Source organism: Octopus bimaculoides, chromosome 6, assembly GCF_001194135.2.
Source record: "Octopus bimaculoides isolate UCB-OBI-ISO-001 chromosome 6, ASM119413v2, whole genome shotgun sequence".
NCBI classification, from domain to species: Eukaryota; Metazoa; Mollusca; class Cephalopoda; order Octopoda; family Octopodidae; genus Octopus; species Octopus bimaculoides.
In genome coordinates, this window is record NC_068986.1 from 72797021 (window position 1) to 72810367 (window position 13347).

Below are 13347 nucleotides of genomic sequence, written 5' to 3' on the forward strand. Positions count from 1 at the left end.
ATTTTGTATAATATATATATAAACAAATAACTTAAAGGCTTGGAAAAAGATATATCTAGTGGAAGTGAAATGTAAGAAGAAAATCAATGGAGGTGGGGACAGTGTATTTATCCCCCACTCCCAATGAATCTGGCTATGAAAAATTGTTACAATTTATGTAAATATTCAAAGACTTTTAACTAATACTGGCATCATATAATGAATGCAATATCTAAACAGACAAAAAGAAAATGCATTTCATTTACTGAATATGATAAAGTAAATACATACCAGAATTAAGGATAGCAAAAGCGCATCCACCGCCTCCAGCTCCAGTCAATTTTGCAGACAAAGAAAATTCATGAAGTATGTATCGTATATATTCCAGTGATGGATGGCTAACGCCAAGAGCTGCCAACTGACAATGATTTAAATCAACTAGTTCCTATGAAATATAGATATTAAAGCATATTTGAAAATAAATTGTATAATAATAAATTCAATGAAAACATAAATTAATAAGAGACAGACAGGATCAGGCTGAGACATGTAGCTCACTGTAGAACTATGTGGTTTAGGATTCATCCCCATACATGGATACTTTTGGCTAGTATCTTCTGCTAAAGCCAAGAGCTGACCAATGCCTTGTGAGTGAAATAGATAGGTGAAAACTGTAAGAAGCCCATCATGTATATACATATGAGTGTGTGTTTGTGTCTTCCTCTTGACATCTATGCACTGATTGAAAAGAAAATCACTGTCCATCCAAAATCGCATCATTTGTTTATAATCTACATATATATATGAAAATATACGTAGTCATTGAGCTGTTCATTATTCAAAGGACTATTGCTTTGGTAGGAAACAGGTGAGGCTTGGTGAAGAAAGAGCATCTGGCTAGACAAAAATACCTCGAAGAGTTTTGTCTGACCCAAGTAAGCATGGAAAAGCGAACATTAAATTGATGATATAAGTGTTGCTGTGAAAAGTTTCACTTTAAAAACCTTAAAAGGGACAACATGGAATAGTTATTAATTCATGTGCTCAATAATTAAATTCCAGTTCCTTTTTGTCAAACAAATACTTTCTGTACCAGATTCATTACATAAAGCTGTTTACACCTGAGAAAAGAAATATTTAGTTATACAGGTGCTAAAGATGAATTTGTTGAGACTTGAAATCATGAACTTCCCACTGTTAAAAACAACAGCATTGAATGATTATATCTTGCGGGTTTAACCTCTTAAAATTCAAACCGAGTATATCTGGCCTAAATATTCTACCTGTTTTATGTTCAAACCAGCTAGATACAACATCTCACAACTACCCCTACAATGTCCTTCTAAAAATAAGCAATTACAGCGTGAATATCTCAAAGCCACAAGATGATGTATGATTAATTCAAAACAATATGAATGAAAAAGCATTACATTTGATGGAATAATCTGAATGCTAAAGGGTTAATGGATTTTTTAAATCAAAAACTGTTCATAGCAATACTGGATATATTTACATATATAGTATGATAATATGTACTGAAGTCACATGTATCATAAGTTGTGAATTCACATATAGTGAATGCAGCATGGCCAAATGATTAAGTTTGATTCACAATCATGATGTCCTGGATTCAATCCTACCATGCAGTATCTTATGTGTCTTTCACCACTGCCTCAGGTCAATAAGTGGAACTGGGTACACAGAAACTGTAATAGGAACCCATCAGAAGGATTATACCTGTATTTCAAAAGTACAGTCTTACCACGTACTGGTCGTGATGATTTTGCTTGAGAATTATGTTAAGGGTACATACGTCTGTGGAATACTCAGCCGCATACATGCTAATTTAATGAACAAATCAATCAGTTGATTGAACAACTGAATCCTCATCATTGAAACCAACAGAAATTCATTTACTTACATTAGGTTACCATGTGTAGTGTAGTCAGATGTAAGGGAGTCATATGTAGAGTAGTCATGTAGTGTAGTCATATGTAGTGAAGCATATATAATAGTCATAGGCAGTGTAGTCACATGTAGTGAAACATATATAATAAATCATATGTAGTGCAGTCATAGGTAGCAAGTCATATGTTGTGTAGTCATATGTATTGAGTTGTGTAGTCATACGTAGTGAATTCACATACAGTCAAATGTAAAATTTACACATTCAGAAGCAATTTAATGAGAAAGTATATTGAGTAGGTAAGATTAATTCTACCTCAAGTACTGGGTAAAGTTTATCTTCATGAATTTCTTCATTTAAAATTTCGCAGGCCTTCAAACTTATTCCATGGATCACATCCATAATTTTTTGCATAACCTCAGGATACTGGATTTTAAAAAAGAGAAATTCTTTTAAATGATTTTTATTTTGTTTCTAAATATTTCATTGTATTCAAAATATTTATTCTATAACTACTCCCTGATATTCTATCCTGTACTCCATCATACTCTCATTATTATGTACTCAATCATACTCTCACAATCATATACTTCATGACACTTTCACTATGTAGCAGCTTACAAATACATTATTCTTATTGTAGAGACTACAACTTCAAGAGGAAGACTATATAGGTAGAACAATTGAATAATTAGTATAGTTAAATGAGTAAAATAAAGTGAAACTGCCCAGCTATTCAATTATGAGTTAACCACACCATGCCATACAAGTAATTTATTGTACTTACTCTGGCCATTTTTTGTTTCACTCCTTCAACTAACTTTCTAGTGCTTCTCTGTATTTTAGTGTTGATTATTAAAACATTTAGTTTAAAATTTCTGTCAAAAATAAAACAGAAATAATGATGACAATGTGTGTGTATAATGTGTGTAAAATATATTCAACAATAAATTATTTTTGCTTAATTCTAAAGATGAGGCCAAATGTTGTCACTCACAGATATACTCCTGCTTCTGGACTACAGGCATGCTGCTTCCTCTCTACCTTTTCTACTGCTTCTATAACAGCTTTTTTATCCTTTTGAATTGATTGGACTCATGCCACCTGTATGTATGTATATATATATACAGGGTTATTCAAGAAGAATGAACCAATTTCATGACGCAATATTTTAATAAGGAAGTCACAAGTATTTACTCACAATCAACTTTTATCTCCAGTCTTACGAGTGTTCAATGTGGCCACCACCTGCAGCAAGGGCAACATCGATGCGATAAGAGAATTCCTCCCAGATGCATATCAGCATATCATGATCCACTGAGTTGATTGCTGTTGTTATTCGATGTTTAAGGTCATCAAGGTAATGGGTAGTGGTGGAACATAAACACGATCTTTTACATATCCCCACAAGAAAAAATCACACACAGTGAGGTCTGGGGATCTCACAGGCCAAGCAGATACACATCTGGGAAGAATTCTCTTATAGCATTGATGTTGCCCGTGCTGCAGGTGGCGGCCACATTGAACACTTGTAAGACAGGAAATAAAAGTTGATTGGGAGTAAATATGTGTGAGTTAGCTGAAGTTTTCTATTGCTTTTCCTTATTAAAATATTGAGTAATGAAACTGGTTCATTCTTTTTGAATAACCCTGTGTGTGTGTGTGTGTGTGTGTGTGTGTGTGTGTGTGTGTATGTATATATATATATATATATATATATATACATATCTGTATATATATATGTGTATATATGCATGTGTGTATATGTGTGTGTGTGTGTGTGTATACACACAGGGTGTGATGGGTAAATTGTCGCCATTTTATATTTTTAAATTCGTGCATGCGCATTGTTTGTTTTTAATATTGTCGCCTACACAGTATAGTAGGGTCAGTTGGGCACTGTCTGTGAGAAAAACAACATCATGGCGCAAATCACTCTGCCAATGATTTGGAAGCAACGTGCTATATTGCTTGTCATTCATGCCAGAAGCTCCAATATGAACATTTCAGAGTGTTTGAGTGTCAATCTGAGGACATGTACTGAGAGTGATAAAAATCAAACATCCAGTCAACATCATGGTGTTTGGAGTGATTACTAGTGATGGCGATGTCATGCTTCCATCATCTTCTCACACAGCCTCAGACTCAACACAGAGACCTACATCAAGTGCCTGGAGGAGGTAATGCTGCCCAGAGTGGCTGCTGGAACACCCTATGTCTGGCAACAGGACTCTGCACCATGCCACAGAAGCAAGAGAACCCAGTCATGGCTGTCAGATAATTTCTGTGACCACATCACCCCTAACATCTAGCAACCTAACTCCCCAGACTGCAACCCCCTTGATTATTATGTGTGGGGTGCAGTTGAGTGAGAGACCAACAAAACTCCTTGTAACACCAAAGATAAACTGAAGACAAGGATTACGGCAGCATTCAGCAAATTAAACAAGGAGACCACCCAGAAGAGTTGCAGGAGATTCTGAAGTCATCTGGAGGCCATAGTTGAAGCCAATGGCGATTTTATTGAATAAATTTACTCTTTAGTATTTCAAGATATTTTTATGTAATTTTGGTAAATATATCAGTTAAAATGAGAAGTTAGTGTTATTTTCATTTTTGCGTAATTTAGACAACTTATTTGTGCGTGCATGCGTGTGTGCACACACACACATAATGGGCTTCTTTCAGTTTCTGTCTATCAAATCCAATCACAAGGCTTTAGTAGAAGACATTTGCCCAAGGTGCCACACAGTAGGACTGTACCCAGAACCATATGGGTGGAAAGTAAACTTCTTACCACACAGCACCTGATGAATGCAGAAAATAAAAAATGGGTGTGGGATTTGTGGTGTTGGATATAGCAAAGATGATAGGAAGATTAGAGACAAGTAGAACAGGAGTGCCTGAATGGAGATGGCATGAGTCCAATCAATTCAAAAGGAAAAAGGCTATTATAAGGATATTATAGAAGCAGTAGAAAAGGCAGAGAGGAAGCAGCATGCCTGTAGTCCAGAAGCAGGAGCATGTCTGCGAATGATAGCATTTAAGCAAAAACAATTTATCGGTGTCTTTTTATCTAGAATTTTATCAAAGTCTTTAATTTGGATAAATCTAAAAAGAGACAACAAATAGCTTTAGAATAATTTAACAACTTTTTTTAATCACTTCAGTAACCCAAAAAATTATTCAGTGTTAGAATATTAGCTAATTCAGAAAGCTGTTACTCAAACACTCACCTCTGTAAGGGTTGTATTTTACCATTCTCATATGTTACTGCTCCACCTAAATAAATATCAAATATATAAATATACTTCTTCCCAATTAGCTACAAGGAGGTGCTGAAAAATTCTTGGCTTTGGGTAAAAGAAAATACAGGAGGATCAGTTAATTATGATTGTATTCAACATATTCCCCTCTCAGATTTACACACTTATTGTAGTGATTCTTCAGTTTTTCTAAGCCCTGTAAAAGAACTTGGAAGATTGGGCCTCCAACCAGGCTTTTTGTGATACCCCTAAAGCCAGGAACTTTTGAGCACCCTCTCATGCAGATGCTACATTCCACAACTGAAATTTACTCTCCCTCTTCCAGTTGTCTATATTTATGTGCATGTATGTATGTGTGTTTGTGTGTATATGTATATGTATATATATATATATATATATATATATATATATATATATACACATACACACACACAAGTAAGTGAACAAATGAAAGAAAGAGGCACTCAACATAGTAAGAGTTATATATTATTATTATTCAAAACTACTTGATTCAGCCCCAAGCAAGTTTTGTAGGCTCATTACAGGAACCTATGAAACTTTAAGTAGCATGAGGCTGAGTCAAATTGTTTTAAATAATATATATACATACAGTGTGGGCCAAAAGTCATGTACCAAAATCTTTGGTTACGATATTATGTTATTATTATCAGGTGCAGACCCCCTCAAGAAATGAAGTACGTCCTTCTAAATAATGTTATTTCACCCTTTTCTCTTGGGACTGTATTCCTTTCAAAAAATTCTTGGAACTGCACCTGATCATTATTATAGATTTAGTTTATTATATACAAGTATATTTTTATTTATCATGATTTTGTTTATTTTATTCAATTTTAGAAAAATTGAAATGTGTTTTTGACAGCTGTAGAGTATACTGGACTTATTTTGTGTATGACTTTTGGTCCACCCTGTGTATCAGACAAGGGAAAAGATGAAGATATCAATATAGCACAAGTTTAATATTGGTTACAATTGTTTCAGTACCATTCCACTTTGAATGATTACACCATTACATATAAATGATAATGTGTGATAAATTACATAAAACCAGTATAAATTCACTCATGGTTAAAAAGCACAGAGCGGCACTTCATCAGACTCTTACCAAATCTTTGCTACTACCTTTTATCTTTTACTAGTTTCAATCTTTGGACTGTGGCCATGCTGAGGTGCTGCTTTGAAGGTTTTAGTTGAACGAATCAATTCTAGTACTTACTTTTTAAAACCTGGTAGTTATTCTATCAGCCTTTTTTTGCCAAGCTACTAAGCTATGGGAATGTAAACAAATCAACACCAGTTGTCAAGCAACAGTGGGAAACAAACACAAAGTGACACGCACATCATCATTCAACATCCATTTTCAACCACCTTACTGCAGGTACTAGGTACTTTATTTCTTAACAAAAGCAGTAGTGTGGCTGCCAAAAAACTTGTAAGACAAGCTCCCTTGACTGTGTGGAAGTGTCATAGAGAAGGAGATGGCTTTATGCTAAATGTTGAAAGGCTAAAATATGGCAGAGGAACAGGAACTGGTGTGTTGCTACAGAGGAGATACATGGAGAACCATTATATGCCAAAAAAACTTACCGAAAGTGCAAATGGTGTTATCTATACCAGATGGTGTTCCATGAATTATACACTCACTTCTAAAAGCCCAAGCATCAATTTTTTTCAGATCTTCCAGAGTCCAGTGGTGGTTCAATGTATTTTTGTGAAGATGGGTGATCATCTGCTGTTGCTGTAAGAGAGCTGCTGATAAACATACGGCAATACAAGCAGATGAGCCAAGACCAGCACCAACAGGAAGTTCAGCAATAACTGCAATTTGGATAGACGGTAATTCTCTGAAACACAAATTATGTACTTTGATTAAATAAAGAAAATATAATCAAAATGTTTTTAATGGATTCAGTTCATACAGACGAGGAAAGTTATTTGCTTAAAGTTATATGCACATATAATTTTTCTTTTCTACACCCCTTTTCTCATTCACTCTTTCTCACTCTCTACCTCTCTATTTCTGTTCTTCTTAGCATTTTCCTGTAACTTTCATGTATAAATTATCATGTCAATTGTTTACATAGTGCAGCAGTTCTCAACCATTTGTTTTACCTATGGATCCCTTTGATAACTATTTTACTTGGGTGGACCCCAACAGCCATTCACTGTTTAAAAACTAGTTTTATACAAACTTCTTTCAAAATTCCTATTTTGCTTTCTGCATATTCACTTGTGTAGGTTGAACTATGTAAAACATTAGAGAAAGAAACCCAACACTTTCTTGCAATAAATACATCTAAAGTAAAATTTTTTCATGGACCCATAAGATATTGTGGCCCCAATTTTCCTATTTTCCTTGTGTGGAACCCCCAAAATCTTATGTGGGCCCCAAAGGGTTATATGGACCGTGGTTAAGAACTACTGGCTTAAACAAATAATGTTTGGTCAAGTTGATCCAGATTAAAATATTTGAAATATATCAATATGTCAGTTAAAGTGTGGAGAATGTTAAATCAGTAACAATACAGTTTCTCTTCACTTGTATCCTCTTAAATAATTTATTCTCACCTTTTATGGATTTAACTAAAAGAACTAGGCACAGGTGTGGCTGTGTGGTAAGTTTGCTTCCCAACCACATGGTTCCAGGTTCAGCTCGATTGCATAGCCCCTTGGGCGAGTGTCTTCTGCTATAGCCTTAGGATGACCAATGTCTTGTGAGTGGAAAGAAGCTCATCATATATGTGTAAGTCTCCTCCTTGTCTTGACATCATGTGATAGTTATAAATGATTATAGTCCTTCAGTACTGTTCTGACCTCGTTTACAGATTCATATTTTTTCCATCCAAATGATTTTGAAGACTGCAGAATAAATGATAATCAGATGGGGCAATGTCCAGCAAATATGGTGGGTTTCCCATTCAAACTGCTCCAGCCTTTGAAATGTCAACCTCACTGTATGTGACCGAGCATTATCCTGATGGAAGAACACCTTTCGTCTTGAAACCAAAGATGGTCATTTTTCTTCTAGTACTGACTTGAATGACCAAATCCAAGCCTCTATGCTAGTTCCTGAACAATTACAGTGGGATTTTGTTTCACCAGGGTTTGCAGGACATCCTCATCAAGCTCTACAGATCTTCCAAGACAAGGCTCGTCTTCTAGGCTGTAGTTTCCAGCTCAGAATTTCTGGAACCACCATTGACACTGGCTTACACTTATTGTCCGATCCCCATATACTACATTAATATTCTTCACATTTTCCGTTGCATTGTTGTTTTTACTGAACTCATAAAGCAAAATATGCCAAATGTGCTCCTTTGTCAGTTCCATTATAGCTTTGAAAAGAATAACTGTTAAAATCAAACTGCATTCTTCAAAACTTGCACTACGAATAAGTACAAGGTAAAATTACTACCTGCTTTTATAGCAAGTTGATGCAGGTAGTTTATCCCATCCCCTTCCAACTTTTAGCTCATGCAATTGAAAAAACTGCATTATTTAAGGGATGACCCAATATATATATATATCTGTATCTTTGTATCTATGTCTGTTTCCCACTACTTAACAATTGATGTTGGTTTGTTTACGTCATTGTAACTTAGTAGTTTGGCAAAAGTTACTGATAAAATAAGTGCCAGACTTAAGAAAAACAATAAGTCCTAGGCTCATTTGTTCAACTAAAACTTTCAAGCAGAGTCTCAGCATAGATGCAGTCCAATGGCTGAAACAAGTAACAGATAAGAGATAAAAAAACAATAAATACATTAAAACAACTTACTTTTGTGAGCTGTTTATGCAAATTGCTAAGTAGAGATAGAGAAATAAAATCATAAACATTTGTTTGGAGGTCATTGAATCTGAAGTAATATCCAAGAATGATTTTAACCTCTTTAAAACAGTCGCTGTTGGTCTTTGGGCTAATTCATCAACTAAATTAGAAAGAAAAAAAAGACTTGAAAATATAATTTGATATAACAATATCAATAGAAACATTTCTACTGAAATAGTGCTGATATTATTTAAGGAGTGAATTGGAAAAAATGGTAAATTGCAGCCATCCATATATACAGGTATATCCTTTATGGCCATGCCCCCATTCCATCTCCCAAATAAGGAGTCTTTGTTTTGCAGGTGCTGGTGCCATGTAAAATGCATTCATGTCAGCACCATATAAAATGCACCTGTGCTAGTGCCATGTACAACATAAAATAAACTCATGCTGGTAGCACATATAGAGAACCTAGCATACTCTGTAAAGTGTCTGGTATTAGGAAAGGCATCCAGCCATAGAAATCACACCATAGCAGACAACTGGAGCCTGGACAGCTCTCTGGTTATCCAGTTCCTGTCAAACTGTCCAACCGATGCCAGCATGGAAAATGTACTTTTAATGATGATGATGTTGATGATGATGATGATGGTAAAGTGTTGAACAAAATATCTATCTGCATCAGTTATGACTATATTCCAAGTTTAAACACTGTATTATGACTATATTCCAAGTTTAAACACCAGCCTTAATAAATTTCCATTTCTGCCCATCATCATGTAACCTGAAGCCTTCATGTTGTGCTGAGTTGCGATTTAAGGAAGCTACAGTACATAGCTTTGGGCATACATCAAGTATTAGGCCAGGGCATGTTCTAAAGGTAATCCAATTTTCACACCTAGCTTTATCAGAGGCTAAACGGTATGAATGTGCTTCAGAAGAGTTTGAAAAAGACAGCCTGATTAGTTTGGATTTCAGACCTGGTCAACCAAGGTGGAGAGCACCCTTTAGGGGAACACAGTCGAAGTCATTGGATGACCTGGCAGCAAATGCCAGAAGGTCAGCTATGTCCTCTGATATACCAATGGCAATTACTTCATGGTTGACAGATTCAGTAGCTTTCTCACTGTGTCTAGATTCAGCAAGAGCTATGGGGAGATTTAATGTAATTGACTTACCCCTCCCCCGAAACTGCTGGCTTTGTGCCAAAATTTGAAATCAATAGTAACAGTTTCTTTTAATTTTAGAACACAAAAATAATGAAAGATATCTCTTGGCAAAGGCACATGTGAGTAAGGGAATGAATGAAGATGAGAGGGAGGGAGGGAGAAAAGGAGTAAAGGAGAAAGGGAATGAGGACGGGGGGGGGGCATACACATGCATATGTGTGTGCCTGTTTGTGAGAGAGTAAATGTATGCATGTATACATGTATGTATATACTTTAAGACTATTGAAATTATTTTATAATTACTAAATTTAAACAGGTTGATTAATAATGTAATTAAAAATTAGGATTAAACTTTCACCATACCTGTAAATTCTTCTGACAGTTTCTTCAGATCTTTAAGTGACCATGTTTTATTTATTTCAAGAGCAGATATAGATACTTGGACCATTCCTGTATCTGAGGGTGTTAGTCGAATAAATGACCTCATATTTAAGCTACTGGAAATGGCCATCTGTAAAAATTTATGTTGCATTAAAAAAATGAAAAAAGAAAAAGAATGAATGATAATTTATTTCTTATATTAAAAATCAAAACCCTCCTATTGAAATTTTTATTAAAAAAAAATTTAAGGTAGCCATGAAACTACTCTACAATGATGATGAATGATAAAGGTATTTGGTATTTCTTTCAGATTCTTCACTGTTAATTAGACTTAATTAGAAATGATTCAGCAATAACACAAGCAAATGAATACTGTCTGTAAAAGAATGATCACTTAAGCTAACATGCTAACCAGTTTGAGTGTAAATGTTGGTGAAATGAGACGGAAAGATGGCTGTATTTAGAAGAGATAATTGATTACACTGGCTCCCTAAAAACAAGATACCATGTAAAAAGCATTGATGTGGGTGCTGGTGTCATGTAAAAAGCATCCAGTACACTCTGTAAAGTGGTTGGTGTTAGGAAGAGCATTCAGCTGTAGAAACCAAGCCAAAACAGACTATGGAACCTGGTGCAGCCACTGGCCTTGCCAACTCCTGCCAAGCCATCCAATCCATGCCAGCATGGAAAATGAATGTTAAATGATGATGATGATTTTATCAATAAGGACGAAAATAAATCCAATCACACTCAGCAATACACCTCCAGTTATTCTGAGTTGAAGCTTATCTATTCAATTCTATATTCATCTTCTGCCTCCATCATTTTCCAAACTCCTCCAGTCACCATCAGTTATTTGACCATTTCACTTCTTACATTAAAGACATTCACACCTCATCTCTCTCTCTCTGAGGTCAATGTACTTGGGATCACTACCTGGTTGTTATACTCCTTCCACACCAGTGCCGATGGTGCAGAAGCCAACTGATTTTACATACTGAACTGCCTGAACCAATTAGGTAATTAAGCCTACCCATATCCCTGACAGACAAACTGATATCCAAATACTCACTTTGAGTATTTGGGATGTCATCCCCAAATACCTCTGACTCATCTCCAAACCAGCTTTTATACTAACATTAACTATTACTGTCTCTGTGCAATTTATATCAATCCAATTACTAACAAATCAAAGCAACACACACCTCCAACTTCTAAACTTTCTAGTATTTCAACAACTTGTTGAAGCTGCACTATTTCTATAGACATTGAAAAAGCCTTCAATTGTGTCTAGCATGTAAATCAATCAAAACTTCCCATCTGTATGCCCCACTATCTCTCATTCCTTGGATTGGAAATTTTCTGATTGCACAGTTGTCACATGTGTCAATGGAGCTCTTTCTGCCCTATTCTTGATCAACTTTGGTGTTCCCCAGGATCCAGTACTGTCACCCACGCTCTTCCTTATATATATAAACATAATTAAGGGATCAGCAACAGTTGCTTCACCACATACCGAAATTTTAGAAATAGCAGTTAAAGTGTTAATTCTAAAATAAGTCTCCAACAGATAGCAATACTAATCCTTTACCCTATATTTATTAATAAATTAATAATCCTAACTATATAACTCTCAATAAAAATAAATATATATATATATATATACCAATAACCTACTTGTCACCAAATCCAACAACACCAACTCTTATGCAGATGGCACAGCCCTTCATTCCTCTCTAACTTTTCCCAATCATGTATCATCCACACATAGCCTAGACATCATACACCAAACTTGCACTGATTCTACAAATGGAAATCTTGAGAGAATCCTTTGGTTGGGACCATTCCAACTTTGTTTCTCTTAACAACAGAAAAGAAGCTCAAGCACCACTCATATGAACCAAGTACACACACACACACACCCTAAATACAAGAAGTCCTCAGCTAGATCCCTCACGTCATTCCTAAGACACTCTTCTCTTCAGGGCCAGAAAATATTCCAGCCCTAACAGCTGCTGACACTCTGTGAAGCTCACATTTGGGAGGGTGCTGCACATAAAAAATCTTGGACTGCGTCCAGAGAAGGGAGCCACTCGACTAACTGGTATTAAACAACTGACACGCCCAAACTCTGGTTTTCATGATTCTTGTCTCTTCTTTCTATCTTTTCTGTGACTACAATAACGGCCTCTGTTCCGCGGAGGCGGTTGGTCGTCTACAGCAACCACTCAGGCATTCGATCCCACTCATCTTTCTACATTGAATTCGACTCCCTCGGCTCCGCACTAATCATTATGCCCGGTCCTTTTTTCCCCAGGACATCGTCTTTCTGGAATCTCTTTATTCATGTCTTTACTACAGGTGTTGCCTGCAACAGATTAAACAGAACATTAACGACTTCTGGCTCGCCGGTCTTGGAGGGTCTGCAAAAGTCATAGGTGCCTTCCATTCTTCCAAACCTAATACGTAGAAACTATGCATCAGCTGTATCGATTTGACTTGTCTGGAATGAGTGGGGTTGCGAAAGTCGTGGTACCGCCCTTTCAATTCAGACTAACTTAGCGGAGGGAAAAAATGATCGTTCAATAATTTTAATAAGAGCGATTGACCGAGAAGAAAACAATATGAATGATTCAAACAAAAGTTAAATGTCATCAATGAAAGTCCAAGTTGGCGAAGAAAAAAATAAGACATTTTTGTTCGGCTTGAAATTCTTCAAACATCTTAAAAGTACAAAAAGATTTAGAAAATGTAATTTATTTCTGCAAGGAATTTTGTAGCGGGTAAAGAACTAAAAGTTGAAAAACAATCAGTTGTGTTTCTGAGATACATTTTTTAATGCGTATCTTATCAATTACG

The 13347-nt window shown here is 35.8% G+C and overlaps 1 protein-coding gene across 4 annotated transcripts in view; it reads right to left on the minus strand.

The window, feature by feature from the left end:
• LOC106873600 (mevalonate kinase) overlaps window positions 1-13347 on the minus strand; it is a 96278-nt gene that overhangs the window by 2936 nt on the left and 79995 nt on the right. For all 4 annotated transcript variants that reach the window (XM_014921036.2, XM_014921053.1, XM_052968872.1 and 1 more), the window contains 7 exons: window positions 10471-10618; window positions 8948-9098; window positions 6757-7013; window positions 5122-5167; window positions 2673-2763; window positions 2201-2311; window positions 271-424 (listed from right to left, as the gene is read on the minus strand). In XM_014921036.2, the coding sequence (XP_014776522.1) occupies window positions 271-424; window positions 2201-2311; window positions 2673-2763; window positions 5122-5167; window positions 6757-7013; window positions 8948-9098; window positions 10471-10618 (958 nt within the window). The remainder of the gene's footprint in view (window positions 1-270; window positions 425-2200; window positions 2312-2672; window positions 2764-5121; window positions 5168-6756; window positions 7014-8947; window positions 9099-10470; window positions 10619-13347) is intronic.